The sequence below is a fragment of the Ipomoea nil genome, unplaced genomic scaffold (assembly GCF_001879475.1).
Source record: "Ipomoea nil cultivar Tokyo-kokei standard unplaced genomic scaffold, Asagao_1.1 scaffold3084, whole genome shotgun sequence".
NCBI lineage: Eukaryota > Viridiplantae > Streptophyta > Magnoliopsida > Solanales > Convolvulaceae > Ipomoea > Ipomoea nil.
This window is the reverse complement of record NW_017619512.1, coordinates 1,280,634-1,296,369: the sequence shown is the minus strand read 5'-3', so window position 1 is coordinate 1,296,369 and position 15,736 is coordinate 1,280,634. Positions and strand designations below refer to the sequence as shown.

At 43.8% G+C, this 15,736-nt stretch overlaps 2 protein-coding genes across 2 annotated transcripts; one reads left to right on the top strand and one right to left on the bottom strand.

The window, feature by feature from the left end:
• The first annotated feature begins 7,661 nt into the window (after positions 1 to 7,661).
• Positions 7,662 to 8,267, top strand: LOC109166035. The gene is made up of 2 exons (XM_019314919.1): positions 7,662 to 8,037; positions 8,170 to 8,267. Exons 1-2 carry the CDS (start codon positions 7,662 to 7,664, stop codon positions 8,265 to 8,267), a joined length of 474 nt encoding a protein of 157 aa, XP_019170464.1.
• Positions 8,268 to 14,723: 6,456 nt separating this feature from the next.
• Positions 14,724 to 15,317, bottom strand: LOC109166034 (MADS-box transcription factor PHERES 1-like). The gene has a single exon (XM_019314918.1). It carries the CDS (start codon positions 15,315 to 15,317, stop codon positions 14,724 to 14,726), a length of 594 nt encoding a protein of 197 aa, XP_019170463.1.
• Positions 15,318 to 15,736: the final 419 nt, after the last annotated feature.

Below are 15,736 nucleotides of genomic sequence, written 5' to 3'. Positions count from 1 at the left end.
AATCTCCATTAGCTGACACAGACAATGCAGTCGCTCAGTGAAACCTTGCTGAACAACAATCAAGCTGTGCCGCCTTCGCCTCCTGCTGGGCATCGTGATGTAGGTCGTTTGGTGTCAGGGCATCGGCCGCCATCCTTCGCTGGCGAGGAAGACCCTGTAGTCCTTGAAGAGTGGCTACGGGTGTTTGATAGGATTTTCACCGTGGTGGGCTGTCCCGAAGAGAGGAGAGTAGAACTGGCAACGTTCTACTTCTGCCAAGAAGCTGATCTGTGGTGGGTTCACGAAGGTCCGACCTTCCTTGAAGAGCCTGGATTTGATTGGACCGCGCTCAAAGACAGAATGCGCGAAAGGTTCTACCCAGCGCATGTGCGAGCCGCCATGTTTGACGAGTTCCTTCATCTGCAGCAAGGACCTCTATCTGTGGTTGAGTACCACAAGAAGTTCTTGGAGCTGGCGCGCTTCGCGAGGATGTTGGTGCCTACAGAGCTTGCTAAAGTTGAGCGTTTCGTTGCCGGTCTGAATTATGAGGCACGAAAAGCGTTAACGGTGAGTAGGCCCAGTTCCCTTAAGGATGCGTATCTGTGTGCCGCGGATCTGTTTCGCGTTCAGCAGCTTCAGAGGGGTTCGTTGGAGTTGGCCAGGAAGAGAGTTGAGAGTACAGGTTCTTCTATCTTCAAGAAGCCCCGACCGAGTTTTCCGGCTAGAGTTGTGTCGTCATCTTCTCAAGGACCTGTCAGAATGGAGCCTCAGTTTCAAGCTAAGTCGGTTGGTTGTCGTAAGTGTGGGAAAGTGCACGCGGGCCAAGATTGTTACGGCCAGGCGTTTAGGTGTTTTCGTTGTGGAGTTGCTGGTCACCGAGTCGCGGAGTGTCCCCAGCTTGCCGGTTAGAGAGCGTTGCCGCCACCCCCGAGAGCCGGAGGAGCACCAGGAGGGAGTTCAGGTCGCGAGCCGTCGGAGCTAGGCCGTGATGGCGCGTTCGTAGGCGGAGTCGGAGGGTCTGGTGGAGGAAGAGTCAGCAGTTAACCCTTGTTTTCGAGCCTATCCTTGTTTCCCGAGAGTGCTGTGTCCTTTGTTGCCTTGAGTTCTATCTTGTGTTTCGTAGTTGTCTTTGATTGGCAATCCCCGGCATGCTTTCCTTGTTAGTAATTCGTTGGATGCTTAGTATAGACTCTTTTCTTGCTAAGTGCTTTCTTTAGTTGGCTTCTAAATCTTGTCTTGTGGTAGCCATCTATCCTTGAGTTATCTTGTGCTTAGATCAATTCTTCCACCCTTGTACTTGGTTGCTCTTGCAACAATTCCTTGTGCATTTCCTAAAATTTTTCCAAGTATTCTTTGATTTGGAAATAGCAAATCCATACCAAAACCTCTCCTTGTGTAGCATAAAAGCCAAGCCTAATGTTTAATTACAGTTTTTGAGTTTTGAACCTTAGCCTATTTCTTTTCTACCCAACCCCTAAACCACTTGAGCTAATTATCTTCCTTAAAACCTACCTAATTCTAATCCCTTTTCATCCATATTTTTCCTCTTTACCCAAAATCCCCAAATTTAATCATCTTTTTCCCCAATTTCACCTAAATCCCTAAATCCCCAAAATTTTTCTCCTCTTCTCCTTTTTCCTTCTCCCTACCCGTGAACCACCCTAACCCCATCCCCAACCCGTAGCATCCCTTCCACCCGTCGCCGGCCACCACCGAACCGCCACCCGCAGCTGTCGCCGTTCGCCGAAGCTTCGCCGCACCGCTGCCGCCGCCGAGCCGCTGTTGTTGTGTCGCCGAGAGAGAGCGCGAGAGAGAGAGAGGAGCAGCGAGAGTGTGGGTGTGAAGAAGAAGTTGTGGGCTTTGCTTGGTGAGCTTTGGATCATCTCTTACCATGCCTAGAAGGTCAAGTTTGGCTAGGAAAGCGGAATGGGTGGATGCCCATTACCTTGTGCTTGAAGGTAAAGCTTTTGATCCGGAATCTTTTTCAAGTTCCTTGTTGGATTTGCTTAAGTTTCAAGGTTTGTTGGATGGGTTTCTCGCCATAAGGGCCGAGACTTACCCGAGCTTGGTGAAAGAGTTTTACCGTCACATGGTTGTGATGAAGGAAGATGAAAGGCTTGAGATCACCTCTAAGGTGAGAGGTGTGAAAGTTGTGTTGTCTGAGAAGAGGTTGGCTCAGTTGTTGAGTTTGTCTGCTACCGGAGTGGCTCAGTACAGTGGTCATTCTTGGATTAGTACGGATACCATGGGGTACCGTGACTATTTGAGCTATCTGTTGGGCCGTACGAGTGGTTTCACTCAAGCTTCGAGGCCGGAGAAGAAGTGGTTGTCTGCGGAACAAAGGATCTTGGTGATGTTGGTGTCAGATTGTTTGTTGCCCAATAACAACAAGAGTAGTTTATTGGGTAAGTTGGAGTGCACCTTTGCTTTCTGTCTGAAGAATATGGTTAAGTTCAATCTGCCTGCTTTGATGATGCAACACATGGTGTTTTGCCGGGATCACAACCGGAAGAGTTTGCCGTATGGCATGGTGCTAAGTTGGATCTTGGTTAAGAAAGGTGTTAGTGTGGATGGCTGTCTCCCGAAGGCCGTGGGAAAGATGGTGTTGGATACCGCCAATCTCCGGAGTTGTAATCTGTTTCAGTTGGATAGTGGTGAGTACATCACGCTAGAAGAGGTTGCAAGGAAAGCACCTGTTGAACGGGCGGAGTTAGCTGCTGAGCTTGGGATCCATGCCGGGAAGTTGAGCCTCGCAGTCCAGAGTTTGGGTGGTGACGAAGAAGTTGAGGAGGAAGCGGATCAAGAAGAAGAAGTAGGAGCACCGGAGACCGCCGAAGCTGAAGTAAGTGAATCAGACAGTGAGGAAAGCCGGAGAAGGAAGGAAGCTCGCACCAAGAGAGAGCAGGACGTCGTCTCTTTGCTTCGTCAGCAGAACAGTTTGATCGCCGAGGGCTTTGCGTTTGTGAAGGCGCAGTTTGTCGCAGTGCATCAGAGACTGGACCAGATTGAAGCCAGTTCTAGCCACAGTGACGAAGACGAGGAAGAGTCTGAAGAGGCCGAGGAGTCAGAGAGTGAAGAGTTCTAGTTTGTGTTGCGGTAACCCCGTTCGCTTCTTTCTTGTTGTTTCTTTCTTGGCCGTTTTTAGCTTGGTGTTAGGTTGTTGTGTGCTTTGTGTGCTTGCTTGTTTTGCTTGTTGCCTTGTATTTTTAGCTAGTGTGTTAGTTGGTGTTTAGAGTTAGTTGTTGAGTTCTTGGTTGTTGTCTAGAAGTTGGTGGTTGAGTTGAGGTTAGAGTTCTTGATGCTCAATCTATCCGTTCTTTTAACTCTTAACCAATCCTTGAATTCGTAATGTCTTCTTCTTTGCTTTGGAACCCTTGTGAGTACTTTTGGAGTTTTGACCAAAAGAGTTGTTCTTGAAATTTCTTGTCACAATTTCGTTTCCTTGTTACGATTTGCTTTTAATTCGTTGTACCCAAGTTTCGGGGACGAAACTTCTTTGAAGGGGGAGAGGATGTGACACCCCAAAAATCCACACTCCAATCAATGAATTAATTGAGTAATTAATTCTAATTCTTTTGATGAATTGATTCCTAAAATCCTGATTTTTAATACTCAAGGACTAGTATTTGACTAGTCAATCTTTAAGTTGTGTTGTACCTTGTGCTTAGAGAGGAGTTCCCTTGTTCCTTACACTTTCTAAGGGTTAGTAAGGGTAGCCTTGTCTTTTCACCAAGAGTTAGTATTGTATCCTAACCTAGAAGACTTATTCATTTCATTCCTTACAATTCCTAGAAAAATATCTCTACCTTCTCTCTAGAATAGAAGTGTACCTTATTCTCCAAGCCAAGTTGAGACCCTTGTCAAGATTTCAAGTTTTGCTTCCAAGATTTAACATTTCACCTATTTGGGCATCTAGGAGGGTAAGATCTAAGCTTGTCTAGTCTTTTTGGTTCCATCTTAGTTGTCTTTTTCTTAAAGGTAGGATCTTTATGATCTTTTGGTTTGATTTTGAAGTGGGTTTGAGAAGTGAGCCTAGTGGAGAGCTTGTTGTGGTGTAAAGAGAAGTCTTTTGGTCTTCAAGAGGTAACCCATGCTCTACAAAACCTATTTTGCTTACCTATATGTGATTTCTTGGATTCTACTTGTTTTTGCTATGAAATGTGAGGGTTTTATGCATTTATCTTGTGATATTGCATATCTAGAGCTTGTGTTTAGGGTTCCTTTGTGCCATTGCTTGGCATTTTCCTTGGTTCAAGTCATTTTGTTGTGTTTGGTGAGATTTGGCATGTTTTGGACTTGAATTTATGTTTGGAGAAGAAAATCCCCGAAGGGATTTATTGTGGAACAGGAATGTTCCTGCGGGCGGAACGGCGGGCGGGGCACCACCCGCCGGCCTTCCCGCGGGTACAGGCCTCGTGGGATGGTGTTCCCGCGGGCGGGACCACGGGTGAGGCACTACCCGCGGGTACACGGTGGTGTTTGGTTCGGGATTTGTTCCCCGTGATTCGTTGTCTCGGTATTTGATCTTTTGACTTCCCGTTGTTCTTTTGTGGAACTATTTGAGTGTCTTCTTGATGTTTCGTAGGTCTAGAACTATATGGTAGGTATCCATGTAGGACTCTGGTGTCTTGAATCGTGCTAAGTGTTTAACATTGTGTTTCGTTGGACCAAGAGGTGTCTTGTGTGTTCCTCGGAACTATCTTGAGTTTCCCCGTTGATAAGCACGCTAGTTTGTTGTCTTAATCCTAGCGTGTGTGTGGTCTGTACCTTCCGTTTGGTTGATGATAACTTGTGTTATTCATCGATGTTGTTGATTGGGCTGTGACTCGTTCCTTGATTGAGTGTGTTTCTTACCTTCATTGCAATCCGTTTATTGATTCATGTTGAGGTGTGGCGTGTGTGGCTTTACCTGGATGGTACGATTAGTGGTATGGGACACTAGTCACCAAGGTATTGCAGCGGTCCTCGTGGTGGCTGTGACGTGATTATGGAGTTGTGGCCTGAGTGATGGTTCCACGTGATTGGGGGATAACTTGTGTTATCCGGGCATGTGTTGCCGTGATTGGTGGTGGTTCGTTGGTGGTTATAGGTGGGGGACGACGGTCCCGACGGAATAAGGTTGGACTTGGCTGTACAGGGGATCCTGGAGGTAATGGTTGGAAAGAAGATACAAGGTTGGGGGTAGCCATAAGGTTAGAACAGGGCATAAGGAAGGCATACCAACTCGCGATGGGTGATGTTGCGAGGGCTTGTAAAGCCGGCGTTGTGTGATCTTCTCTCGTGACGTGTGTAGTCACGGAGGCTTGCGTTGGCTTGGCATGTGTTGCTGTTGGGTGAGTCTTTATCCTTGTGTGTGGTTAACCTTTGTGGTTTGGGATGTGTTCCCGTGTGGTCTTGAGAGTGATGAGTCTTGTGTTGACTGGTGATCTTGGCTTTTGACTTATATATATGTATTCTGTTTCGAAAATGGTTTTTATATCTTATATATGCCTATTTATGATACTTAACGGTATTGGTGGGTTACCAGCATTATTCGCTGACCAGGCGTCGTCCCAATATTTATCTTTGTATCTTTCAGGTGATGTTTAGACGAGAGCGATGTCTAGAGCCTGGTAGCTTAGCACCTTTGTGTTTTTGTGGCCTGTGCGCCAATGTTTTTAGACTGTTTTAGATTGATGTATTGGGATAGTGTTATACACTTGCAGATTGTTGCCTTAGCGTTACCTATTGTGGTATACGTGGCATAACACCCCTTTTTGGATTTCTTTTATCCAGTTTCCGTTTATCTTCCGCTGTGCTAGTTTTGTTGTTAATTTGCTTGTGTTAGGGCTTCAATTGGGCCTTGTGTTTTTGGGGGGTGTTACATAGCAGAGGTATATCGGTGGATCCAGATAAGATCTGGGAGGTGAAAGAATGGAGGACCGTACCGACAACCGTGGCGGAAGTAAGAAGCTTCTTGGGTTTAGCAGGTTATTACCGAAGGTTTGTGTTGGACTTTGCTAAGGTGGCTCAACCGTTGACAAAGCTGTTGAAGAAGGATATGCCCTTCCAATGGAATCAAGCTTGCGAATTAGCGTTCCGGGAGTTGAAAGAGAGGCTCACGACCGCACCAGTGCTAATCCTACCATCCGGAACAGAAGGGTTCGAGGTATACAGTGATGCATCTTAGAAGGGACTAGGTTGTGTGTCGATGCAAAATGAGAGAGTGATAGCTTATGCATCGCGACAGCTTAGAGTACATGAAGAGAATTATCCCACGCACGATTTGGAGTTGGCAGCCGTGGTTTTCGCTTTGAAGATTTGGAGGCATTATCTGTATGGCGTGCGTTGCAAGATATTTAAGGACTATAAGAGTCTCAATTATATCTTCACCCAGAAGGATCTCAATATGCGTCAGAGACGGTAGTTGGAACTCATTAAAGACTATGAGTTGGATATACAATATCACGAAGGGAAGGCAAATGTTGTGGCGGACGCTATGACCAGGAAGACCAAACATGGCGTTAGTTCCATTTGGGTAGTGGCTGACAAGCTTTGCAAGGAATTTCAAAGGATGAACCTAAAAGTGGTGGAACAAGGTGAAGTCGAGTCGGAGACCCGTCTTTTCAACCTAAGACTCATACCTACGCTTTTGGAGGAGATCAAAGCGGAACAATGGAAGGATGCTAGCTTGATGAAGGTAAGAGATGACCTGGGAAAAGGAAGAGGGGGGCCGTTTGAGTTGTTCCCTGACGGAGAGTTGAGGTACGCGGGTCGTCTGTGTGTACCTACATCTTGTGATCGGTTGAAGCGTCAGATTTTGGAAGAAGGTCATAATATACCCTATTCTGTACATCCTGGAGGCGACAAATTGTATAAAGAAGTGAAGAAGTTTTTCTGGTGGCCTAACATGAAGAAGGAGGTGGCAGAGTTCGTGTGCAGATGCTTGACTTGTCAAAAGGTGAAAGCGGAGCGTTGCAGGGTCAAAGGCTTGGTACAACCATTGGAAGTTCCACAAGGAAAATGGAACTCCATATCTATGGACTTCGTGGGAGGCTTGCCGGCAACCTGTTCCGGTAAAGATAAAATCTGGGTAATAGTTGATCGCTTGACCAAGACCGCTCGCCTTATCGCGATGAAAGAAACATGGACAATGACGCAGTTGGCCCAAGCCTATGTTAGTCAGGTAGTGAAGAATCATGGAGTGCCAAAAGATATAATCTCCGATCGGGATCCAAGGCTCTTGTCACGGTTTTGGAAGTCCTTGCAAGCAGCTTTAGGGACCAAGTTGAATCTCAGTACCGCCTTCCATCCGGCTACAGATGGACAAACAGAGAAGACTATTCAGACTATCGAGGATATGTTGAGGGCATGCATGCTGGATTTTCAAGGATCATGGGAGGATCACCTGGACTTAATAGAGTTCTCCTATAACAACAGTTATCGCTCGAGTATTCGTATGGCCCCGTATGAAGCTCTTTACGGTCAAAAGTGTCGCAATCCGCTGTGTTGGGAGGATAAGGTCAACCCGGTAGTTTTAGGACCACAGCTCTTGCTTGACACTGCAGAAAACGTTAAACAGATTCAGAGCAGGATGGAAGCGACACAAGATCGTAAAAATTCCGACGCCGACCGAGCAAGAAGACAAGTAGAGTTCGCAGGGGGATAAAGTCTTGCTAAGAGTATCGCCCACCCGGGGAGTGATGAGGTTTGGAAGGAAGGGCAAGCTAAGCCCCCGATTCATAGGACCTTTTGAGATACTTGAGAGGGTTGGGAACCTAGCTTATCGGTTGGCTCTACCTATGGAGTTGGAGCGAGTCCATAATGTCTTCCACGTATCTCAGCTTAAGAAGTATGTCCACGACCCGACACATGTTCTTCCACCGGAAGTGATCCCTTTGGACGATGATATGTCTTATGAAGAAAGGCCACTCAAAATCTTGGATTTTAAGACCCGGGATACGCATAGGAAGTCGGTGAAGATGGTGAAGGTTTGGTGGTCACATCATGGAGTAGAAGAAGCTACTTGGGAGTTGGAATCGACCATGAGGGAGCGTTACCCAGAGTTGTTCTCGGCAGGTACCTTATCCTATCGTTTGTTAGTTGTTTGTTGCTTGCCTTGTGTGTTTGTTCTCGCTTGTTTGTTTAGATGAGTAGTTAGTTTTGTGGTTGGTGCTTTGAGTTAGTTGTTAGTTCTTGGGTGTTGGTTAGAAGTTGGTAGTGGTGTTTGGTTAGAGTTTGATATGCTCATATCCGTTGGTAAAATTTCTCCAGTTCTTGTTCGTAGAATACCTTCTTCCTTACTTTAATTCTTGTGAATCCTTTTGAGTTTCGACCAAAAGAGATTGTTCTTGACACTCTTGTCACATGGTTGTTCCATCTCACCGTTTGTTTTAACTCATCGTACCCAAGATTCGGGGACGAAGCTTCTTTGAAGGGGGAGAGGATGTGACACCCCGTAATCCAAATTCAATTATGGGATTAATTAAGTAATTAATCCTAAACCAATTGGTATTTTAATTCTTAAAAATCCTGAAAATTTAATAGTCGGGGACTAGTAATTGACTAGTCAACCCCAAAGTCAAAGTTGTACCTTGAGCTTTGAGAGGAGTTCCCTTGTTCCCTTACACCTCTTCATGTTAGTAAGGGTATTCATGAATTTTCACCTTGTGTTAGTAATGTAAGCTAACCTAGTAGACAATCCTTATTTCTCTCCTTACACTTTCCAAACTTAAGCTCTACCTTCTCTCTAAAAAGGTAGATAGCTTTTCTTCCAAGCCAAGTTGAAGCTTTGTCAAATCTTCAAGAGTTGTCTCCAAGATTTCACCTTTCATACATTTGGGCATCTAGGAGGGTAAGATCTATGTTCATCTTGTGTTTTTTAGTGTTTTCTTAGGTGTCTTTTCTTAAAGATAGAATCTTTATGATCTTTTGGTGTGTTCTTGAAGTGGGTTTGGAAGGTGAGCCTATTTAGGAGCTTGGTGAAGTGTTAAGTGAAGGTTTTTGTCTACAAGAGGTAACCCATGCTCTACAAAATCTATTTTGCTTACCTCTATGATGATTTCTTGGATTCTACATGTGTTTTGTTATGAAATATGAGTATTTATGCATTGTCTTGTGAAAATGCGTATATAGAGTTTGTGTTTAGGGTTCTTGTATGTCATTGCTTGGCTATTCCTTTGATACAAATCATTTTGTTGTATTTGGTGAGATTTGGCATGTTTTTTATTTGAATTTGAGCTTGGAGCTGAAAATCCCCGAAGGGATTATTTTGGGCACATGTATGTACCCGCGGGCGGAACAACGGGTAGGCGTCCACCCGCGGGGAACATATGGCCGGTGGGTATGTACCCGCGGGTGGAATCACGGTTGGGAGCCTACCCGGGGGTCCACCCGCGGGGATCAACATGGTGGATGTTCGGCATTTGTTCCCCGTGATTCTTTTGACTCGGTATTTGGTCTTTTGACTTCCCGATGTTCTTTTGTGGAACTATTTGAGCGTCTTCTTGATGTTTCGTATCTTCGTTGTGATCCGTTGATTGATTCCTGTTGAGGTGTGATGTGTGTGTGGCTTTACCTGGATTGCATGATTAGTGGTATGGGTCACTAGTCACCAAGGTATTGCGGTGGTCCTCGTGGTGGCCATGACGTGATTATGGAGCTGTGACCTTTGTGTAAGTTTCACGTATTTCTTGGGTGGCATGTGTTGCCATGTGTGTGATCGGTACCCTCGTGTACTATGAAATCGGTGGTTCTGTTGGAGGGACTGTTGGAGGGGGAACGACGGTTCCCGAATGAATAAGGTTTGACTTGGTGTACAGGGGTCCTGGAGGTAAAGGTTGGAACTAGATATAAGGTCGGGGGTAGCCTTAAGGTTGGAACCGGGCATAAGGAAGGCATATCAACTCGTGATGGGTGATGTCACGAGGGATTGTGTACCCTTTGTTGTGAGTTCTCTTCTTGTGACGTGTGTAGTCACAAAGGCATGTGTTGCCGTTGGGTGTGTCCTTGTTCTCTTGTGTTATGCATGTCGGGTGTTAATCTATTGTGTGATGATAGATTATCAAGCACGCGGGGCTTGCTTCAAACCATATATCGCCTTCCTCAACCTATAGACATGATCAGGTTTCTCCTTGTCAACAAAACCCGTCGGTTGTGCCATATAAGCTTCTTCATGTAACGTGCCATTCAAAAAGGCATTGTTTACCTCCAACTGACGTAATGACCTACCTCGTGACATAGCAATACTGAGAATAACCCGAATGGTAACCGGTTTGACCACTGGAATGAAGGTCTCAAAGTAGTCGTGACCTGGTTCCTGGAGAAAGCCATTGGCAACCAGCCGGGCTTTAAACCTGTCCACAGAGCCATCAGGCTTCTGCTTGACCCTGAACACCCATTTACAGCCAACCAAACTATGATTAGCCCGGGGCACTAACTCCCAAATGGAGTTCTTCACCAGAGCACTAAATTCATCTGACATCGCATCCCGCCACAAGTCATTTTTCAACGTTTCCACCACGGTGCGTGGCTCAATGGACGAAGCAACGGGATGGGCTGTCGTCAAGTTTACAAATTTATCATTAAAATACATAACATTCGGTCGTCTTTGTCGGTTAGACCTCCGTAAAGGAGCGACCACCTGTTTCGTAGAAAACGCGGCAGAATGCTCAGCAACAACCGATTCAGCGTGCACAGACCCTACAGATGCTACAGAACCTGCTGCCGACGCTGACTCACCCACCTGATGAGACAGCTGCTGTTGTGGAATACCGTCAACCGGCAGAAAGTTAGAGCCGGCCGGCGGGAATTCTGATCCAGTGGGCGCTTGACCAGAACTAGTTGGCGCGATACCCCCAACGGACATAACTGGTAAGGTGGACTCCGAGGTTGGCAATGGAGATTCTGGCCGGTGAGGCAGTTCTGGACTGACAGACGTGGCAGCCACCGGGACCTCCAAGGCAGCAGCTGACTCCTCCAGAGTAGTCGTTGGCTGATTCAGTGGTGGTGTGGAAGTCGATGGTAGGTCCGACGCAATCCTCATACTAGGCAAACTCTGAACGTGATTGGGCAACAATAAACTTGATGAAGTGGACAGAACAGGAGTGGAGACGGTTTTACAAACCAACACAGTGTATGGAAATTCATCTGGCACAAATATAACATGACGCGAAATATATCCGACCACTAGACACTTCTAGGAATTTGTAAGCAGATTGACTTAACGAATAGCCTAAGAAGACACATGGCTGAGACTTGGGACTCAATTTAGCTGGGTAGTATGGTTTTAGCCACGGGTAGCAAAGGCATCAAAACGGTCGAATTTTCTGGTAGTTCGAGTATTTATGAAATAACTTCTCATATGGTGACAAGTGATTAAGGAGAGCAGTGGGCATGCGATTTATTAAATACACAGCCGTTTGGAATGCAAACGACCAGTAGGAGGAAGGCATAGACGCATAATGCAATAACGCCATACCACTTTCGACAATATGCCTATGCCTGCGTTCAGCGGGACCATTATGTTCTGGAGTGTGAGGGGGAGATGTATAGTGAGAAATCCCCAGACTATTAAACGTAGGAGTTAATTTAATATGTTCCCCCCATTATCTGAAAATACCGAAACAATTTTATAGTCAAAAAATATTTCAACTATACGTTTAAACTGAAGGAAGACCGCATGAACATCTGATTTAAACTTTAAAGGAAACAACCAGATATATTTAGTATAATGGTCGACAAAATTAATATAGTATTTAAAACCATCGACCGAAATCGTTGCAGAACTCCAAACATCCGTGTAAATTAATTGCAACGGTCGGGTGCTAGACATGGTACTAAAGGAAAAGGGCAGCTTGTGACTTTTATTGATATGGCACGAATTACACGAAATTAAAATTCCTTAAGTTGTTCAGGCTTAAAGCTTACATTATTATGTCGAAGAATGCAGGCTAAAACTTTAAAATTTGGGTGGCCGAATTGATGATGCCACTTTGACAATGAAGACATAGTAGTGACATTAATTTGAGACCGCTGAACAGGAAGACTGTAGACATCATTCACGACCGGACCCTGCACGAGAGGAGCTCCCGACTGTCGATCCTTGACAACAAAATGTGTGTCAAAAAAATCAACAGAAATGGAGTTAGTCTTATAGAGTTTAGACACGGAAATTAGATTCTTTTGAAGACTTGGAACACACAACACATCTGACAAACTAATAGACCGAGAATTTGGAGGTAATGAAACCGACCCAGTATGTGAAATACGAAGCGACTTACCATCACCAAGGATTATCTCGTCAGGCCCTGTGTAGTCAGCTAACGTGTGCAAAGCCATGGCGTCATTCACAGTGTGATGTGAGGCGCCCGAGTCCGTGAGCCACGGTTGAGTGGGCTGCGTAGTAGTAGACGTCGAGTGGATGGTAGGAGATTGACGCCCAGTGTTCTGCGGCTCAAGCACCGTCACATAATTGTCCTTTAGGAATTTGGAAAGCTTCCGACAGAATTTAGTGTCATGCCCGGATAGTTGCAATATCGTGCAGTACGGTTGCCATTGTTCCTTACCTGGTTTTGCCGCCCATTTGAGGAGACGGACCCACCTATGCTACGGCGATTGGAATTGTAAGAATGAGTGTCAGCAGGGCCATTGGACCTCCATTGTGTAGCGTTCGCAGTAGGCATATGAACAGTCGAGGAAGCTTCATTATCCTGTAATATTCGTTCGTAATCAGTGAGGACATCATGCAATTCACTGTATGAGATGGCCTCCGTCCTGACGCGAAGAGCAGCAACTATGGAGTTATATTCATCGCCAAGTTGCGTGAATATATGAACCACAAGATCTTCTTCTGTAACAGGGCTTTGGGCCAGAGCCAAATCGTTGGCAATAGCTCGCATATCCCTCATGTACGAGTCAATGGACCGGTTGGCTTTAGGGTTCTTCGCTAACTTCGTTTTAAGCGAAACTATGCGACCCCGAGAGGCAGCGGCACAACTGGTGGATAGCTGTGCCCAGGCGTCGCATGCAGAAGTCGTGGATGAAATGACTGGTTGTAAGGTGTCTGAGAGACTGCCTAGGACTGCACTCAAGACAGTTTGGTCTTGTCTGAACCAAACCTAGCTTGTACGCGGGATTCAACACATTCTGCGTTTGATCGGATAATTAAGCCGAAGCGGGAGTGGAACCAGTGATAAAACCCACAAGGTCAAGACCTATGAGTGTAGATTCTATTTGTTTCTACCAAATTACAAAATTCGTGGAAGTGAGTTTGATTGGGAAGTGGGTAGGGGCGGAAATGTGAGTGATAGTGGGTTGGGTAGCATCCACCATGGCGAATGAGATTAGGAGAAATGGAGGGAAAAAAAACTCACTAGAGAGAAGGCTGTGATACCATGTGAGAGTGAAGAACACTTGAATTGCATTAAACGGAAACAAGCTTTAAATAAGCTTTATAGAGCAAAGAAACAGGAAGCAGGTAAAAGCGAAACCACAATATAAAAGCTAAGCCACAAGATAAAAATAAATATAATGAAATTAATATATCAGGCCTAGACTAAGTCTTAACATCTAATACCTTTCTTTCAAATACTGCACTAGAAACATATCACGATTTCATTTTATAATACTTTGGGAGCTAATGAAACTATTTTTGTATAATTGAATTGTCTCAACTCTTTGGCGATTGCACCAAAAATTATAGTTCCTTTTGAATAGAATTTCCTTCTTTATCAATAAAAATGCAGCATTGTCATCATATCGTATTATCATTCGCATGTCACGTTTATGTTCTTCACATATACGCACAATACCGCTCTGACTACTTCGGATATTTCTAGAGGCATATTAAGTAATGCTTCTTTTATAACAGAAACAACAATATCACCAATATGAGCATATCGATGATTTCTAGCTCCAATGATTTGAATACACATCAATTCTCAAACTCCGCTGTTATCCGCTACATTTAAATGGGTCTGAGGTTGAATCATATCATTTTTTTACTCTGTTTTTTACCATGCAAAGGGCTCAATGCAAAGGGATATGAACATTTATTTTTTTATATTTTTGTATTTTGAGAAGGATTTTGCATGTGCAATTAATTGTCTAATTTAATTCTTGGAACAGTAGATATGTCATTAATGATCTTTTTATTATAATTTGTGTCAATGCAAAGGGATATGAACTTTGATTTTATATACTTGTGTCAAAAACATTTTATTGTAATTTTTATTATTTTGTATTTTAACCCTATTATGATTGTTTGATATTTTGTCATTAACATTTCTAATGTCATTTAAATTTGTCCCAACTTAGATATTTTTTTGGATCCGTCCCTGTATAAATACAATACAAGCACTCTACAACGATATAATAATAATAATAATAATAATAATAATAATAATAATAATAATAATAATAATAATAATAATAATAATAATAACAACAACAACAACAATAATAATTATATTCTCGCTATTGTTGTTATAAGAATCGGGGTAGGCTGGGGTATTTCCATCCCCCGGCCTCGTTCCCTGAATTTTTCCCTATCCCCATTCACGTTGTAATGAATAACAGGAATCCTCATCAATAACATGGGAAATTTACATTGCAATTAATTGTGTCTAATTTAATACTTGGAGCAATCAATATGTCATTAATTATCTTTCTATTATTATCAATTTAACTGGAAAATACAAAACAGCATAAAATTAAAAAACATGAGACAGCATTAAAGAAGTTTGTAAAATCTTTAAGGATTTTGTTTACTGAGTGCTAGGACCTGGTCTCCCGTGAGTTGGGTCATTCTGATTACTGTCATTCATAAACGCCCAATTCTGATAGGTCCACGCGGTTCCATGATTAAGATTGGCAGACATGGGAGTTTGTATACCCACCGTGTCTTGATAGCTTTGCCCGGAAAACACATCTGCTGGAGCAACCACATGGCTAGTCCCAAACCCAAGAATAGGAGGTGACGTTGTTGCAAGAGAAGGAGCAGCAGGGAGAAAAGGAGACAGAGTTGCGGAATGTCTTTCAAACCTCATTTCACCTTCAGCGATATTCGTATTTAAAACCCAACCCAGATCGTTTAAATCTACGAAACTCAGATAATCAACAATCTGTTCTCCACAAAAAATCTGATGCATCACTGCATTCATCTCTTTCTCCCTGTTCTCTTGCTTCAATTTTAGAAGCTGAGTGCCCAACTTTTCAAGCCTTTGCGCAACAAAGCTGTCCTGGCTCATCATTCGCTGCGTTTGTTGCACGTCCGGCAACTGCATGAACCTAGAAATCAGCTCTTGAACCCTTTCAATAGTAGGCCATACCACTGCCCCCTGCTCAAACGAGCTATACATTATCATGGCAGAATCCGCATTACAAAGAACGGTTAGCTCATTAAACTTTTTGACCAGCCCTCTCTTTCTTTTTTGGTAAGATGCTTTTCTTTTCGATTGATTCACAATATACGCCAATCTTAATCTCCTTCTTGCTATGATTTGATTGGAAATGAGAAAAGAGGAAGAAACTAAGTGCTCAAGATCGATTTGTGGTTTTTTATTCTTTATGGATCTTGTGTGGGTGGGCTATTATGCATGCTGAGATGATATGATATTTATAGGGCCACATATACGAGGAAAATTGAATAATTTTTTTTTTTACAGTAATGTTACACCCTGTTACAAATATTTTTTCCTAATATATATTATATGACTCATTATGGTTATTTTATTGGATTTTTACTATTTAATGATTAAGAGAATTATATTCTATATTA

What these genes read in the sequence shown, in the direction of transcription:
- LOC109166035 (XM_019314919.1), top strand. Translation starts at nt 7,662, where the DNA reads ATGAGGTTTGGAAGGAAGGGCAAGCTAAGCCCCCGATTCATAGGACCT. An exon ending in CCCAGAGTTGTTCTCGGCAG is followed by an intron (nt 8,038 to 8,169) that starts GTACCTTATCCT and finishes GGTGTTGGTTAG; the next exon opens with AAGTTGGTAGTGGTGTTTGG.
- LOC109166034 (XM_019314918.1), bottom strand. Translation starts at nt 15,317, where the DNA reads ATGTATAGCTCGTTTGAGCAGGGGGCAGTGGTATGGCCTACTATTGAA.